This window comes from Hyla sarda, chromosome 11 (assembly GCF_029499605.1).
Source record: "Hyla sarda isolate aHylSar1 chromosome 11, aHylSar1.hap1, whole genome shotgun sequence".
Classification (NCBI taxonomy): Eukaryota; Metazoa; Chordata; class Amphibia; order Anura; family Hylidae; genus Hyla; species Hyla sarda.
Genome location: NC_079199.1, coordinates 106,645,830 through 106,663,554, shown reverse-complemented (window position 1 = coordinate 106,663,554; position 17,725 = coordinate 106,645,830). Strand labels below are relative to the sequence as shown.

Sequence of the window (17,725 nt, the reverse complement as noted above, 5' to 3'; positions counted from 1 at the left end):
CATACGGGAGCGCGAGGTTTTAGCTCCCCCCTGCCGTATGCGCTCCCGTATGGGACAAAACGTAGTGTGAACCCACCCTTAGCCTGTTATATCATCAGATTCCTGACTGTCTATTAACCCTTTCTCTGCCCTATCACTGATCTCTCACCTCTTCTCTGTCCCCTTAGTGTCTGTCATGAACTCTTTGTCTCAGCTGATGTCAGGTAAAGTGATTTTTAGAATATTTTTTTTCTGTTCTCATTTTCATGGTGAGAATCAAGCGCAGCCTGAGCCCTACTCAAATCTGTAAGAGGTGGCACATAGACTTATCCTGCTACACATATAAAGCTCTGGGAATCCTCTCCTGATCGACATCTCCACATGTATGGCAGTCGTTCTGAGCACAGGAATGTGCCATTTTATTAATGAGGTTAATTAATGAAGTACTGATGAGGGGATTACCTAAACCAAACCTAATTTAGTGAGGAAAAGTACAAAATCCTCAGATGGGGGTCATCGCTATCATCCTGCAATAGGACCGGCTGGATGGCAAAAGCAGTGCAAGTAATGCCTCAAAGGTCATTTTAATAAATAAATCACTATTCAGCCTGACAAGAGTTGGAATAGAAAAGCTTTAACTGAGAAAAAGAGTGTTTAACCCCTTAAGGACCAAGGACGTATGAGTACGTCCTTGGTCCCGCTCCACGGTAACCTCGCATCATATCACGGCGGGCCCGGCGTCATAGTGAAGCCGGGACCCGGCCGCTAATAGCGCGCGGCACTGATCGCGGTGCCGCGCGCTATTAACCCTTTAGCCGCGCGCTCAAAGCTGAAATCGTGGCATCCCGAATAGCTTACAGGACAGCCGGAGGGTCCCTACCTGCCTCCTCGCTGTCCGATTGCTGAATGACTGCTCAGTGCCTGAGATCCAGGCATGAGCAGTCAAGCGGAAGAATCATCGATCACTGGTTTCTTATGAGAAACCAGTGATCAATGTAAAAGATCAGTGTGTGCAGTGTTATAGGTCCCTATGGGATAACAACGATCAGTGTGTGCAGTGTTATAGGTCCCTATGGGATAACAATGATCAGTGTGTGCAGTGTTATAGGTCCCTATGGGATAACAATGATCAGTATAAGAGATCAGTGTTTGCAGTGTTATAGGTCCCTATGGGATAACAATGATCAGTGTGTGCAGTGTTATAGGTCCCTATGGGATAACAATGATCAGTGTGTGCAGTGTTATAGGTCCCTATGGGAGCTATAACACTGCAAAAAAAAGTAAAAAAAAAAAAGTTTATAAAGATCATTTAACCCCTCCCCTATTAAAAGTTTGAATCATCACCCCCCTTTTCCCATAAAAATAAAAAACACAGTGTAAGTAAAAATAAACATATATGGTATCGCCACGTGCGGAAATGTCCGAATTATAAAAATATATTGTTAATTAAACCGCACGGTCAATGGCGTATGCACAAAAAAAGTCCAAAGTCCAAAATAGTGCATTTTTGGTCACTTTGTATATCATGAAAAAATGAATAAAAAGCGATCATTAAGTCCTATCAATGCAAAAATGGTACCGTTAAAAACTTCAGATCACGGCGCAAAAAATGAGCCCTCATACCACCCCATACACGGAAAAATAAAAAAGTTATAGGGGTCAGAAGATGACAATTTTAAACGTATTAATTTTCCTGCATGTAGTTATGATTTTTCCAGAAGTGCGACAAAATCAAACCGATATAAGTAGGGGATCTTTTTAATCGTACGGACCTACAGAATAAAGAGAAGGTGTCATTTTTACCGAAAAATGTACTACGTAGAAACGGAAGCCCCCAAAAGTTACAAAACAGCGGGGTTTTTTTTCAATTTTGTCGCACAATGATTTTTTTTTCCGTTTCACCGTAGATTTTTGGGCAAAATGACTGATGTCATTACAAAGTAGAATTGGTGGCGCAAAAAATAAGCAATCATATGGATTTTTAGGAGCAAAATTGAAAGAGTTATGATTTTTTAAAGGCAAGGGGCAAAAAACGAAAGTGCAAAAACGGAAAACCCCCCGGTCCTTAAGGGGTTAAAAGACATCGGATCATTAGAATAAGGTCCAGCAACAGATATTGTGGATACAACCGAATGGTCATCTGTGAGATTACTGTCACCTCCAATGTCACTCAACAACCATAGAATGATATCATGTGACCTACAAAAAGAATGGCAAACAGCAGCTGGGTTGAAGTGCATGGTGTGGACAGTTCTGAACAGGCTCCTAGGGGCAGGGCTGAAGTTGTGCAAAGCTAGAAAAAGACCTTCATCTATGAAAAGCAAGGAAGGCCAGGCTGAAGTTTGCAAAAGATCATAAGGATTGGACCGTAGAGGAATGGAGTAAGATCATCTCCTCTGACCAGTCACATTTTCAGCTTTGCCCATCACCTGGTTTTCTAATGGTTAGAGGGAAAACTGGAGAGGCCTACAAGTCACAGTGTCTCATACACACTAATATATAGTGAGGATCGGTTATAATCTAGAGATGGTTAAAATTGGCTGCTATTGGGAAAATTTGCCTTTGTGAAATACACATAAATTAAGGTTATCCTTAAAGCCCACCTGTTTCCTTCTAACAATGTTTCCCAACTCTGAGAATTGGGTTTTCCAGCAGGACAATGTTCCAAGCCACACAGCCAGGTCAACAAAGATGTGGACGAAGGACCCCAGATCAAGACCCTGTCATGGCCGGCCCAATCTCCAGACGTGAACCTTGTTGAAAACCTCTGGAATTTGATTTAAAAAAAAGATGGATAGCCACAAGCCACCAAACAAAGCCGAGCTAAGTTTTGTGCTAAGAGCGGCATAAAGTCACCCAACAGTGATGTGACTGTTTAGTGGAAACATCAATGTGACCACCTGGTGGAGAACATCAATGTGACCGCCTGGTGGACAGCATCAATGTGACCGCCTGGTGGAGAGCATCAATGTGACTGCCTGGTGGAGAGTATCAATGTGACCGCCTTGTGGACAGCATCAATGTGACCGCCTGGTGGAGAGCATCAATGTGACTGCCTGTTGGACAGCATCAATGTGACCGCCTGGTGGAGAGTATCAATGTGACCACCTGTTGGACAGCATCAATGTGACCGCCTGGTGGAGAGCATCAATGTGACCGCCTGGTGGAGAGCATCAATGTGACCGCCTGGTGGACAACATCAATGTGACTGCCTGGTGGAGAGCATCAATCTGACCGCCTGGCGGAGAGCATCAATGTGACCGTCTGGGGGAGAGCATCAATGTGACCGCCTGGTGGAGAGCATCAATGTGACCGCCTGGTGGAGAGCATCAATGTGACCGCCTGGTGGAGAGCATCAATGTGACCGCCTGGTGGAGAGCATCAATGTGACCGCCTGGTGGACAACATCAATGTGACTGCCTGGTGGAGAGCATCAATCTGACCGCCTGGCGGAGAGCATCAATGTGACTGCCTGGTGGAGAGCATCAATGTGACCGCCTGGGGGAGAGTATCAATGTGACTGCCTGGTGGAGAGGATCAATGTGACTGCCTGGTGGAGAGCATCAATGTGACCGCCTGGTGGAGAGCATCAATGTGACCGCCTGGTGGAGAGCATCAATGTGACCGCCTGGTGGAGAGCATCAATGGGACTTACTGGTGGAGAGCATCAATCTGACCGCCTGGCGGAGAGCATCAATGTGACCGCCTGGCGGAGAGCATCAATGTGACCGCCTGGTGGAGAGCATCAGTGTGACCGCCTGGTGGAGAGCATCAATGTGACCGCCCGGTGTAGAGCATCAATGTTACCGCCTGGTGGAGAGCATCAATGTGACCGCCTGGTGGAGAGCAGCAATGTGACCGCCTGGTGGAGAGCATCAATGTGACCGCCCGGTGTAGAGCATCAATGTTACCGCCTGGTGGAGAGCATCAATGTGACCGCCTGGGGGAGAGCATCAATGTGACTTACTGGTGGAGAACATCAATGTGACCTCCTGGTGGAGAGCATCAATGTGACCTCCTGGTGGAGAGCATCAATGTGACTTACTGGTGGAGAACATCAATGTGACCTCCTGGTGGAGAGCATCAATGTGACCGCCTGATGGAGAGCATCAATGTGACCGCCTGGCGGAGAGCACATCAAGACGCATAATAGCTGGGGTTAATAATCAGTTATTTCACCAAATATTTGTTTCTAATCTCTTAAAACATTAGGATTTTAAGAAAAATGAATGAATTAATTAGGTTTCTTAGCATTATTCGGGACCTGAAACTATGCATTTTGACCATCATTTTTTCTACTAATCTAAATAACAAGTATTATATTTGGAATTTAGTTTATAGACTAAAATAAAACTTCATTTAACTCAAACACTTTACCAAAACCAGAAAACTGATCATTTTGCAGTCGTTTCATTTTCCAGAGCTATACATGCTGGATATATATCTTCAGATGTGTGTGTGTGTGTGTGTGTATATATATATATATATATATATATATATATATATATATATATATATAGATGCTATCAGGTTTCATCACAAGTTGTATTCAGACACTGCAAGTTACTTGGTAAGAGCTTGAGAGGACAATGAAGTAATACATGAAATGGGTGGACTACAGTACCCAAAGAGAGATTAAAGGGGTGTTCCAGGAAAAAACTTTTTTTTTAATATATATATCAACTGGCTCCAGTAAGTTAAACAGATTTGTAAATTACTTCTATTAAAAAATCTTAATCGTTTCAGTACTTATGAGCTTCTGAAGTTGAGTTGTTCTTTTCTGTCTAAGTGCTCTCTGATGACACGTGTCTTGGGAAACGCCCAGTTTAGAAGAGGTTTGCTATGGGGATTTGCTTCTAAACTGGGCATTTCCCGAGACACGTGCCATCAGAGAGCACTTAGACAGAAAAGAACAACCTTAACTTCAGAAGCTCATAAGTACTGAAAGGATTTTTTAATAGAAATAATTTACAAATCTGTTTAACTTTCTGGAGCCAGTTGATATATAAAAAGTTTTTTCCTGGATAACCCCTTTAACAATTCAGAATGTTAAATCAATTCAGACTTTGAACCACCAAATACTGTAAGTTCAGATCCTAAGAATGAAGGAAATCCAGTGTTGGCCTAGCGCAGCATCATTGTCCTGTACATGATTATGGGTGCAACCATCTTGTCTGGGCCGCTGCCCTGCTCTGATTGCAGCATTCAGAAATCTGGTTTACAGCAGCTAAATGGACCATAGGCATCTGTAGTCTTTAGATGATTAATTGATTGTTATGGTAGAGTGTTATTACCTGGGCAGACGTTATTGTTAAAGGAGAACCCCAGCTAAAATTACCTTTATAAACTGCTCATGTTAAAGTTTTATATAACTTTGCAATTTAAAGTGTAATCTTTGCTGAGCACAGACCTTTTTTCTCTCAGCTTTTCCTCCAGACAGGAAGTCCAGTAGATCTTATCACACATGATGACTAGTGCTTGTAGACTACAGGTCACACTCTCTTCCCCTCAGCTCAGTGCTTCAGTGTGCTGTGTGTAATTGTCCCTGATTGGCTGAGGCTCACACACCTCCCTCATTGATATTTGTATTCATTATTTTTACCACTTTTGGCTGGATATTTCCTTTAAGGGAGCTGGGCCCTACAATAGACAGTGGTGGATCCTGTGTTATCTACAGCAGCTTTGTAGTAGTAGTGTTTCCTGTCATCATAACCTTTCTTATGATACTGAAGTGACTGCTGAGAAGGGAGCTCTACATGACATGTTAGCCTGCTATCAGGCTCAGCGGTGAGTATGAAAATAGCATTTTAGGATTTATTTTTAAGGGTCCATTAATACGTACAGTATCCTGCACCCATTTGATGTGCTAGATTTAAAGCTACTGATTATTTGCTGCAAATTTTTGATTCAAACTAATTGACTGAGCGCAGCATCAAATCTGCAGCTTGAAAACCTGTGCATCAAAAATGCGCAGGATACTGTATGTGTAAATACAACCTTTAAAGTGGCTTGGTTAAAGAGAAAAAAATCTATGCCATAATACCTCACTGCATCTGTTCTAAAGGTGACCGGTAGCTGCTGCCTATCCTTTCTCTGACATAAGACGGTACCTGCTCAGTTGGTAGCTGCTCAGCTGGAGCGAATTACAACTGCAGCTAGTTATTTGCTGAGCAGGCACTTTCTTGTATTGTAAGTTGTCAGCAGCTTGACCAGGAAGGGGATTACGGTAGGTGATTATATATTTTTGTAAATTTCCTTTGCCTGGACTGGGCATTTAAAAAAGCACTGGCATAAAAAATAGAATTGGTCCGTGTCTGAGTGTTCAGACCATGACTGATCATGAGAAGGAGCCAAAGTGCATGTGTCATGTGACGCCAGCCTACGGGGCTGGTGTCCAGCTGCCCGCTGTTCTACCTGCTCATTTTTGTCATCGATCAGGGTCCCTAGGGCACGTCAAAAGTTTATTTTTTATTTTTATGAAAGGTACACTTTAACATAAGGATATAGAACATTTTGAGGGAAAAATCAACATTATTAAAAAAATATGTTTAACATGAAAATTTGATTTCCACAATAGGTAATATTGTGGTGACACCTTCCCTTCAGTATTCAGTGTCTGTGGTTGTTGTCATTTATCAGTCTTTTCTGGTCGCCTACATCCAGGGATTATCACGCAAAACCAATGCTGGTTACATTATAGGGCATAATTGTAGAAAGCATTCTTGATGTTACAGATCTCTACCACTAGATGTCAGCAGAGATCTGAAGATCTTCTTAGGCGTTTCAGAAAACCTTATATATCTGTTCTGTAAAAAACATAAAAATGCAATCATTTGGGAGAATTACCTATGACCTGTGCAAAAACATATTTACCCTGGGAGTCTATTATTTAAGTATTTGCTAATATCTAACATACGTTTAAAATGTCGGGAGAGGTAGCATAGAATGGGTAAAGGAGTCTGTCCCAATTACAGTAGGTCCTGACTGTCATCAGCTGGGATCATAAATAACTTTGATCTGCCCTAAATCAGTTCTCCAAATGCGCCCTTCTACTGTATTGGCACATCTTTTAAGTCTAAAATTATCACGTTACCTATCCCACTAATAAATGCTTTAAAAATACTACATTGATATGTTTTTTTTCATTACTTCACCTCTTCCCAAATAAATGTAATAAAGGCGATCAAAAAAGTTGTATCCCTAAAATGTTATTAATAAAATCTACAGTTCATCCCACTAAAAACATACCACTCAATGGGAAAATAAAAAAGTTATGGTTGCCAGAATATGGCCATTCCAATTCCTTTTATTTTATATATATTTTTTAAAAGTTTTTTTTTTTACCTTGTTAAGAAGTAAAGCATAACAAAAATATTACCGTAGATTGAAATTACCCTAGATGCCTAGAATAAAGTTAATGTTAATTATCCAACACTGTAAAAAGGAATCCTGCCCCCCCCCCCCCCCCCCCCCCCCCCCAAAAAAAAGAAAATATTGATTTGGACAATTTTTTCCATTCTACCCCACAAATAATGTTTTGTTTCTCATTACATTGTGGTACATTTAAATGGTGCCATTCAAAAATATATAGCTGGTCTTGCTAACAGGTCTCAAGGCTAGGTTTCCACATAGGATTTTTTTTTTTTTTTTTATAGCTGCCACTGCAGTTTTTAAGCCAAAGTCAGAGGTGAGTCCGACCGAAAGGAGAATATATCCTATTTCCTATTCCCTCTGAAGACACTTCTGACTTTGGCTCAAAAAATGCCAGAAAAAAAACCTGTGTGGAAACCTAGACTAAGGCTTTGTCTATGGAAGATGAGGGTGAAGACAACAACATTCAAAGGAATAGGATTTGTGGTGATTGTAGGTAAACCTGTCATTAAAGGGAAGAATATTCCTAATATTGTTTGTAGTGAAGATTAGTATTGATATTAAAGGGTATTTCCTCAGGAGGGAGAAAATGAAGCGCTAATGGGGGAACTAACACTGTTGGAACGTCATTAGCATGGGATCAGCAGGAGAGTAAGTACAGGGGTTTTTATGTTAGAATGGCACCTTGGATACTTTTAAAAAACTTTTGTCATATACAATTACAAAAATTAACAACCTCAACGCAGACAACCCCCCTACCCCATATAAAAGAATAATATTCATATGAAGAAGAAAGAAAAAGAACAACAAGGGGTGTCACCCCCAATAATAAAAGGGATAAAATTACAAACAAGTCTGCGTCATATGAAATGGTAACCGGACCAAGACTCAAATTCGGATAAGCATGTACAAATACAAGACTTAACATATCCCAGAAAACACTGGTAGAAGACGAGAGAATTGATTCATCAAACTCTACTGACCCCTCTCTATATGGGCATTAATGAGTATAAGAAAGGCTTTCAAGAGTGATCTTAGAATATGATGAGAGGGAAGTCCAGATGTACCAATCCAAGGGCCTCATATAGGCACAAATTTAGTTTGTGCCCCAACAGTGGGAGGCGAAGACCAGTGGTGTACATAGAATGGGGGCCCCGTAGAAAATATCAATATGGGCCCCTCTATTATGGTGTATGATTTTTGCCCATGGGACAGAACAGTCTGATATATATTTTCCCTTTCTTTCCATGACCCATTGATCAGTACCACTCCCCTCCGTTAATTTGCTGACGATGCAGTTCCGTGAAGAAAGGAGTTCTGCACAGTTTTTTACCAATAGAAAAAGGAATGAGACGAACTAGGACGGGGCCCCCTCTCTCCAACGGCCCTATACCAGCTGTGTGGTCTGCCATTGTGGTAGGTATACCCTTGGCAAAGACTAGGTCAATAATATTTGGCAATTAACTTCCAAGCCTTATAAGCAATCCTACCGTTGCCCAATTTAAAGGGGTTGACCAGGAAGCAGAAAAGCTCCTACCTGTTCTGCTTCTCTGTGCTTCACTTACACTCCCTGGTCATTTTTGAAGTATATTGTTCTGCGACGGGAAGGTCAGGTACTTGTCCCGATCATCGTGTGCAGGCGATGTCCAATAGATACATCATGTTGCCTCAACATCTGTAACATAATACAGCTATTGGAAATTGATTGGGATGAGCACCCATCCTCTCCTATCTCAGAACAGTATACCTTTTAGACGATGCGGAAGTGGAGCAGAACAGGTAGGACCTTTTCTGCTTCCCCCGATAAAGCCTTTAATCCCAACTACATCATCCCCAAAAGCTAACAGACCTGATAAACATACCTTTGGATCAGTAGGGATAACAATCCCATATAGCCACCTGATTAACTGTATAGTATCTCTCCAGAAACTCTAACCAAGGACATGACCACATCATGTGAAGAATATGGGCATTCTCAGCCCACAAGGTGATCAGAGGCCTATGTGATGTAGAAATGGCAGAGTTCTATAAACCTGGGGAAGTAGAAATAAATAGGTGAGCCTATGCACCTCAGATACTGCCAGAAGAGATGTCTTTAGTATCTCAGACCATTGTTCTTCTGATGGCACTGATGTCACGTTCCTATGTCTCTTTAATAAGGAGGGAATAAAGTCCTAATAGGAAACCAGGAGTGCTTTACACTGCTGGTCAGCACCTGATCTATGATGAGAAAGGATGGTCAGAAACACAGTTCTTGGTCAGAGACTACCTTGAACACTTTAAAATGTTAATTTTGTCTTCTGAAATATTCCTTTTCAGTTATACATTAGAATCTATTTGCAATCTTTACCTGAAAATGACCTGTATACATAAATTTCAGATTTTCCCTTCATCAGAGAGACCTTTGAAATGGGGACATAAATGATGAGCTCAGTCTGATGTAATGAAGTAATAGAATGATATTATTTTTTAATTGTTCCAATATTGTCTCTTTTCAGGCAGGGTATCATGTGCGTCCTGTACAGTTTTAAATGCACTTCAGATATTTCAAGATGGGGTATAAACATTTCTAAATTCAGAATTTTATATTTGCTTTGCATCAGAAGTATAAAAAATGTAAATGACTTCATAGAAGAGCATTATACGTGCCGTGACCCGAACCCCTCAGATAAGTTTCATAGTGAATTTGTTGTCTTCTGGCGATGATGTTCCTCGAGAAGTCCTTGGGATATAGTCTATGTCAGCTGTGTGTTTGATATTCCCTCGACTCCGACTCCAGAGGAAGATAAAGATGAAGCAGAGCGTTACAGAGCTGATGAAGGGCAGGATGCCCCCAGCGGTGATAACAGCCAGCAGATGAGTATGCATTATGGGGAGTGGTGGAAGGATGGTGCTACCATTAAATGGTGTAACTTCCAAGTGAATCCAAGCTGAATCATTGCCTGCCAAGTTACTGGCCAGACAGAGATAAGCTCCAGAGTCCTGAACTTGTGCTGAAAGAAACTGAAGTGAGCCCTCTGGTAAGACTGATATCCTCTCAACAGCCTTCTTCATCAGGGGCATGTTTATTGCTCGCCATTTCTGGGAGTGTGTGCGAGGCCGCACTGCCCTGGTCACCTGTGCTAGTGACGTAGATATATATTGGGGAAGTTCTGTGGCTACCCTTCCCTCAATTCCCAGCATTGTAGATGTAGTATCTATTGCCCAAGGCATCTGCGGCAGTACCCATTGTGTGGATGGCTCAGGTACTCCATGGCTATGACAAGTTATGGTTAGTCTGTCACCTTCTTTAACCTTTAATGCTCCTGGGCCTTGTACCACTATTCTGGGAGGTTGGCAGGTAAAGAGTTCTGGGCATAGCTTCTGTGAGTGGTCTGGGATGATCATTCCTTGCAGCATTGCAGGAGCTGCACAGACTGGTGGGCTCCCCCCAAAATTAATTTTTTTATGCAAGAGCCAGCAAAGACGGCAGTCACATGAAAGGTTAGTCCCGGAAAGCAATAACGTTTCTAGGGTTCCAGGAGGGGGGAGTGCATCATCTGCCACCCAATGAAGTGGATTATGTGACAAATCTAGCATACGTAGATGCTCGAGACCATGAAATGAACCTGAAGGAATTGAGTGAAGTCTTCCCCCAGAAAGCCGAAGTTCCTCCAGACTTTTCAGAGAACTGAAACACCGTTCTTGAAGGATAGCAATTGGATTCTGAGAGAGATCTAGTCTTCGAAGATGAACTTGAGAAACCAGTGCTTCTTTAGGTACTGAGGTTAGGTTGCACTGGGTCAGTGAAAGAGAGGAAAGGTTGAGACCAGACAAACTCCGTGGACCAAGATTCTTGAGTGAGGGCCAGTGATCTATATCCAGGACCCTCAGGAGAGTCATCCCTGAAAATGAGAAATCATACAGAAATGTACTTGTAACTCCTCCCAGTCTTAGTTCTGAAAGGCATGGAAGAGTAGCAAGAGCATGAGTGGGTACAATGCTCAGTTTGGTTTTCTCCAGCCCTAGTCTCTGCAACAATTGCATTCCCAGAAAAGCCCCTGGAGATATGAAAAGAAGTGGGTTGTCACTGATCTCCAAGTGTCTAAGGTCCTTGAGTCCACGGAATGTCTGATCCAGGAGAATGACCAGTTGGTTTGCTCGTACATCCAGCCATGTCAGATCTGGCATGCCGGTGAACACCCCAGGAGGCAGAAGTTTTAGCTGATTATGATGGATTAATAGGATACGTATGTTTGGCAAACCAGTAAAAGCTCCTGGCTCAATGCGGGATATCTGGTTGTGACTCAGGTCTAGCTCCTGCAAATACTGCAGATGGGAAAAGGCTCTGTGCTGCACTGACCTGATATGGTTATAACTAAGATCCAGGAGATGAGAACTAAGAGGGATCTCTACTGGGACCAAGTTCAGGAGCCCGTGTTTACACAAGGTGGCATTATCATGAGCAGGACACACACATGGGGGAGGACAACACGAGACCAAAACTCTAAGTACGATTCCAATTGACAAAAGGAGGACTCTATGATGCAGACACCTCCCGATATTCATCTTCACAGAGAGCAGAGTGATGGAGTGTATTCTTGAATGGTCATCCTGTTTATTGAGCTCTCCACCTATATTCCAGACCTGTGGGTTTAATCAAACCAAAGTATTAGGATTATGTCCTTTACATGGACTTACATGTTCTTTAATCAGTGATCAGCTGAGCAGGAAGGTCCTGTAAGTCCCTTAAGACACCGGACTGCAGAGAGTAGAACAGGATCTGTGGCAGACCTACGTGGACTGGGGATAGGTGAGCATCAGGGTATTTTTTATGTTTACCCCTCACTAATGGGGGAGATGTGACCTGGGGATGTGCTCATGAAATGGGGGAGATGTGACATGGGAGTGTGTACATGAAATTGGGGAGATGTGACATGCGGGGGGGGGGATGTGACATGCGGAGGATGTTACAATGGGGGGAGATGTGACATGAGGGGGATGTGAAATGGGGGTGTGGACATGAAATTTGGGTAGATGTGAAATGGGAGATAGAAATAAAATAGGTGAGGGATTTAGACATGAAATGGAGGAAATTGGACATGTAATGGGGGATTTCACCATTCCTTTATTATACCGCAATCACAATATTTACCTCTATAATTGCAAATTGCTAATTTTTCCCAAATCCTGCATCCCTTTTATATACTAAAAGTAAAGTACAGTAGTAGCCTGCAACCTGTGCCTCACCTGCAGCTGTAAACTCCCAGCTGCTCTGTAAAAAATTAAGTTGTAATTTTGTAGCAGTCGTATGACTACAAGTTGCAAATCAGCGATATACAGTAAAGCTCCTATACTTGAACAGAATGTGGTATGTACCTTTGTGTTCTATCTGGATGCATTTTAGATTCCATGTTCTCAGATGGTTTACAAGCTGGAAGTTACTCCTTCCTTCTTATCTCATATATGTTGCAGTCTCTATAATTTGTTCTTTTACCTCGCGAAACAGAGGTTAATAGGTTGTCTTAATACCTCTCCGGCAAATGATCCCTTCTGTGTCACACAATCAGCAGAGAAAGTCCCAGCAATCCTCTTGTTTGCAGAGTTTCTGATGGCATCATAGTGAAATCTTAGCGCCCCTCCTGCTGAATATTTAATCTGCTAATTTTGTTGTATCCTGGCTGGCAGCGTGCGATGGCCTGTGACACGAGAGGACTGAAACCAGGGAAATATGAAAAGAGAAGATGAAGTTTCCTTTTGTCACGCTTGTATAAATGGTGAGCAAAGATCAGCCGACCATATGTCTGCATGTCAGACCTCCCACAGACAAATATACCAGTCCGTGTCCTTGGGGGAAAAGGCATGGGTCGTGTAAAAGCTATTTATAACTAATATAAAACATAGCACGTAATGTGTTCCTCAAATAGCAAGCCATACCAAAGCAGAGCACCATGACCATTGGCCTTAAAGGAAAAATGTCACAAGTTCAAAACGAAACCCAAAGCAACAAAGCTTACTAAAATCAGAAAAAATCACTGAGAAGCCAATTGTAAGATGCCAAAAAAATGTTTGTGGATTGAATTTATTACATGATTCCTATGTTCATTTTTGGAGGAGAGATTAGTAATCACCATGCTTTTCATCTGGGTGTACACAATTTAAGCCTTCATGGAGGTAGATCTTAAAGGCAGTGTGTTGCATAGATTTTTTGCAGATAAGATGCAGATACTGAAACCTAATAATTTTTTCTAATCTGTTTCTATTTTCTGATTTTCATTTTTTTATTTTTATTCAGTTTTTTTGTACATTATTATGAGGGAAGCCATCTTGTCTGAGCTGTTTTTGAGAGCATTTAAAGAGATGCTTTGTAGCAAGCCCTATAGGCAACAGGATCTGTCCCCATGATGTAAATGGTAAGTGTTACAGGGAGAGCTGTGAACATCATCATCATCTGTTGTGAATACGTTCCTTATCTATATACTTGGGTTCACTGCCATCTTGTTGGAAAGTGATCTGCACAGGAAGTCTCAACCTTATATATGAAAACACAAGAAAGGGAGCGCATTCACCTAGAGCCGTTGCGCAAATGGAGGCACAACACTCAGTAACACATGTCAGTGCAGCTCCTCTACTTCTGCAGCTTCCCATGTTGGCTCACCCTGGTGTGTGTTTGAAGAGGAGAAGATAGTCAAAGAAAATGGAAGCTTTGTTTGCGCTGCCGATAGCAGCACAAAGCAAGCTTCCATTTTTTTTTAATCTATCTTGTCCTTTTCAACCTAACATTAGACCTAGTGGACAGCCTAAAACTGCAAGATTTAAGGATTATTTTATAATATAGATGGAAAAATGAAAAAAACATCACTAACAAGTATTTAAAAAAAATGTGTAACATAAAAAGTCAGCTAACGATAGGTAATTTTCTGATGACGCCTTCTCAATAAGGTTACTATATGTACACTAGAGATTGGCTATACGCTAAAGCTACATGACCTTGTGACTAGTTGACATAGAGTCCAGCGTCCATGGGATGTTTGCCAGGCGCACAGCCTAGAAAGCAGATTTCTGCCTGGAAAGGAGACAGGAAGTCAGGCTGAGGTCTGCCATATCAATTTAGCTTTCGGTACAAGGAGACACTGGAGCCGTGTGTGTTTCAAGACAACCAGGACTCAAATCTTGGTTTACGAACAGCTCTGACTAGTCATCGCAGAATGTCGAGAGAATGTGTAAAGAATAATCTTTGTTTTAGTTCTCCATATGACTGTCAGGCTGCATGTGTGAACCAAGCCTTAGTGTCGTTTCAGTGTACAATGCAGTGATGAAAGGCTGAGTGAAAAGTGTTAATTAAGAACTGAAAGTGAAGCTCTATCCGGCAGCACGTCCTCCTATTACCATTTTCTAGGAAAATGCATGTGAGGTATTTGCTTTCATTAAAAACTTCAGGACAAGTTAGTTGACAGAGGGGACGTATCAAGGGAGTACACTCGGCTGATTGAAATTAGAGGAGATTATCTGCCTGATATCTGTGACAATAGTGAAACACAATCTCCAGCCGTATAATCAGGGATTATTCCGCCTGTGCCCTGGACTCTGATTCTACAATCATAATTAAATTTATTGCAGATAAATGTCATAAAATACTGGATGTCTAGGAAAAGTTGGAGCTCTGTGTCTGTATTTAGGGTATGTTCACACGGCGGAATTCTGCCAGAATATTCCACATGGACATTCTGCTGCAACAAAGTCCAATTGATTTCAGTGGGACTCTGCTGCATTGTGCACATGGGGGAATTTCCGTCGCAGAAATCCTGATTCTAGCGTTCACAGAATAATCTTGTCTATTCTTTTTGCAGATTTCTCCCAGAAATACATTTCCGTCTATGAGACGTTCAGATGTGCGGAATGCCCACCCGTGATTTCCGGGCGGACATTCTGCACATTTCACTACAAAGTGAACATACCCTTACAGTGCTGTAGGTGGTCCATCTGTTGACATTTGTTTTCTATAAACCACATGACACTATTTCTATTTTCCATATGGATCCCTAAGTGAACACCTCCATGTGCCTTTGTATAGGATTAAAGGGACAGTAGCAATCTGTGGGCTCTGTATATGACACTGGTTTGTGATGTGGCCTAGTGCATTAGCCCCTACAATGTGTATACTGTACATAAGCTGCAGTAGAGACTGTAAAACATTATGGGGAGATTTATCAAAACCTGTCCAGGGGAAAAGTTGCTGAGTTGCCGATAGCAACCAATTAGCTTCTTTAATTTTTAAGAGGCCTTTTCAAAAAATGAAAGAAGCGATCTGTTTGGTTGCAATGGGCAACTCAGCAACATTTCCTCTGGTCGGGTTTTGATAAATATCCTCCTACCATCATGTTGACAATTTTTCTTTGTTGCTGCAGCACAAACAATTCAACTGCGACTGTAAATGCACATGGGTTAATCCAAAAGTAAGGTAAAAGCCTTTCTCTTGAGGGTGAAAGATCTGATCTTATCAGTCAAGGCTCTGCTGTTTCCTTTTCCAAGATATGTTTACCATTGTCTGATTATATAAGATCATTTAGACCCAGTTAGGCTTATGGAATAGACAGTAGTTCCTTCTTTTGCCTCACACCCCCCCCCCCCTTCCATTTTTTCTTTTTCTCCTTTTTTTTACCTATTTTTCCTCCATAGCCCTTACTTACATTTTTACACCTTTCTAGTCCCTATTAGTTAGTTGAAGAATCTCCTGCTTGGTGTACCAGTGTTGGTCACCAGACGATCGGCTGTGTTGTTATTATTTCAATCCTCCCTTTTCCAGTCATTAAATGTTTCTTAACCAGTTTTATTTGATTATTTTTTGGGGATACCAGGCACTAATGGTCGGGCTGTGACCAAGTTATATTCCCAAAAAGTTTCTATTGGAAAAAACATGTGCCACTGGAAAATCCACAGTAGGGGTCATGTTGGATTAATATTGTGCAATATTCTAACCTCTTTAGAAGTGATTTTGTTACAAGAAGACGTGATCGCCTCAGCTACATGGCCCTTATAGTGGGGTTATTTTGTGCTGTGTTCTGCAGTGTACATCACAGATTGAAGAATTTCCTGACTGAAACCTCACACATGTATATTTATCTTAATCACTTAGTGGCATCCTTCACCCATAGGCTTTTATATTTACAAAAAAAAGTGTATAGTGTGCATACTTTATATGTTTAAAGCTGCATGCCTCAGTGAAATAGTGCAGTTTATTCTATACAGCAAAAATACACTTTGGTGGTATAGCAGCCTGCGGTCAGAAGGACACTTCATGTAGTAGAAGAGGGCCTATGTTTCTGGTTGTTGCAAGTGTCTGATGGTTTTCTGGCACATATGGCAATAGTGGTTACCTAGTGCAGTGTGAAGAGCTGGAGAGGTGACCACTTGTCTTGTAAGGGAACATTACCATGTTTCCCCATTAATGTATCTTCTTAAGACTACAAATTGTTCTCCCCAGTCCCCGAATTCCTTTTTTTTTGTCCCCCTTTGTATTTTGCACAGTTCCAGGTTATATCTCTTAAGAATTGCTGCCCATAACTAATCTCCTTGATGAGGTCATAATAAATATTATGTATTGATCTATGACATCTGTATATATAGTTCCATACACAAAATATCTGTGAACAGCCTTTTCTTTGTTTTTATGGGAGCCATATGCTGACACACAACCATGGCTATCAATGCTGGAGCTCATCAACCTTTACAAGTTATTTGTAGTAGAGCAAATTGCTACAAATTGTTTAGCAATAAAAATGGCAAACATTTTATATTTTTGGTTTGGCATAAAAGCAATAAAATTATCTGCAGAGGCCTGATAATGTAGCTCTAGGGGCTGGTTAGTTGTCTTAAATGAAGATGGACTTGTTTTTTTTAAATACGATGAGATATGACCGTGTCTTGCGCTGCATCTGATTATTTTAGGAAACAATTGTGTTTAAGCATCTGTGGGTCTCACTAAAGAATTCAATGAGCTCTGAAAGTAATGAGAAGTGGCAGGTTCTCCATATGAAGACCTTTTAAAGGAAAAAGGTGGGGTTATCATGAGGAGAACAGGAGACCGATGAGGGGTTAATGGGGTAAATACGTACCTGCAGCCCGCAGATCTGTCCCTGCAAAGATATTCTTCCATCTTCAGTAAATTGCGCGCTGGAGGTGGGCCCACTGGCTCAATTTGAATATTTATTTTTGTGCGTCACGTGAGTGCTCAGTCGGCACAGCGCCCATATGACCTGCGGCAATGAATATTCATATTGAGCCAGCAAGCCCGCCTCCAGTCTGCCATGGCTGACTGGAGCATAGGAGACCGATTGGACGGTGAGGAGGCAGGTAATGGCTGAGGTAACCATTGAGCAGGCGGGATTGTTTTATT

General features: G+C 41.7%; 2 protein-coding genes across 20 annotated transcripts in view; one reads left to right on the top strand and one right to left on the bottom strand.

Annotated features, from left to right (window-relative positions):
* The window catches only part of LOC130295957 (uncharacterized), a 106,813-nt gene that overhangs the window by 1,849 nt on the left and 87,239 nt on the right, over window positions 1–17,725 (top strand). For 17 of the 19 annotated variants that reach the window (XR_008849070.1, XR_008849054.1, XR_008849071.1 and 14 more), the window contains exon 2: window positions 168–203. The gene's annotated coding sequence lies outside the window, so the exon portion shown is untranslated. Of the gene's footprint in view, window positions 1–167; window positions 204–2,631; window positions 4,344–17,725 lie in introns of those variants that run through there. The other 2 variants (XR_008849068.1, XR_008849065.1) reach the window with 2 other exon arrangements.
* LINGO4 (leucine rich repeat and Ig domain containing 4) lies at window positions 9,491–13,997 on the bottom strand. The gene is made up of 2 exons (XM_056547311.1): window positions 12,709–13,997; window positions 9,491–11,976 (listed from the first exon to the last, which is right to left on the bottom strand). The coding sequence occupies exon 2, from the start codon at window positions 11,896–11,898 to the stop codon at window positions 10,015–10,017; it is 1,884 nt and encodes a 627-aa protein (XP_056403286.1). The 5' UTR covers window positions 11,899–11,976; window positions 12,709–13,997; the 3' UTR covers window positions 9,491–10,014.

What these genes read in the sequence shown, in the direction of transcription:
- LINGO4 (XM_056547311.1), bottom strand. Translation starts at nt 11,898, where the DNA reads ATGAATATCGGGAGGTGTCTGCATCATAGAGTCCTCCTTTTGTCAATT.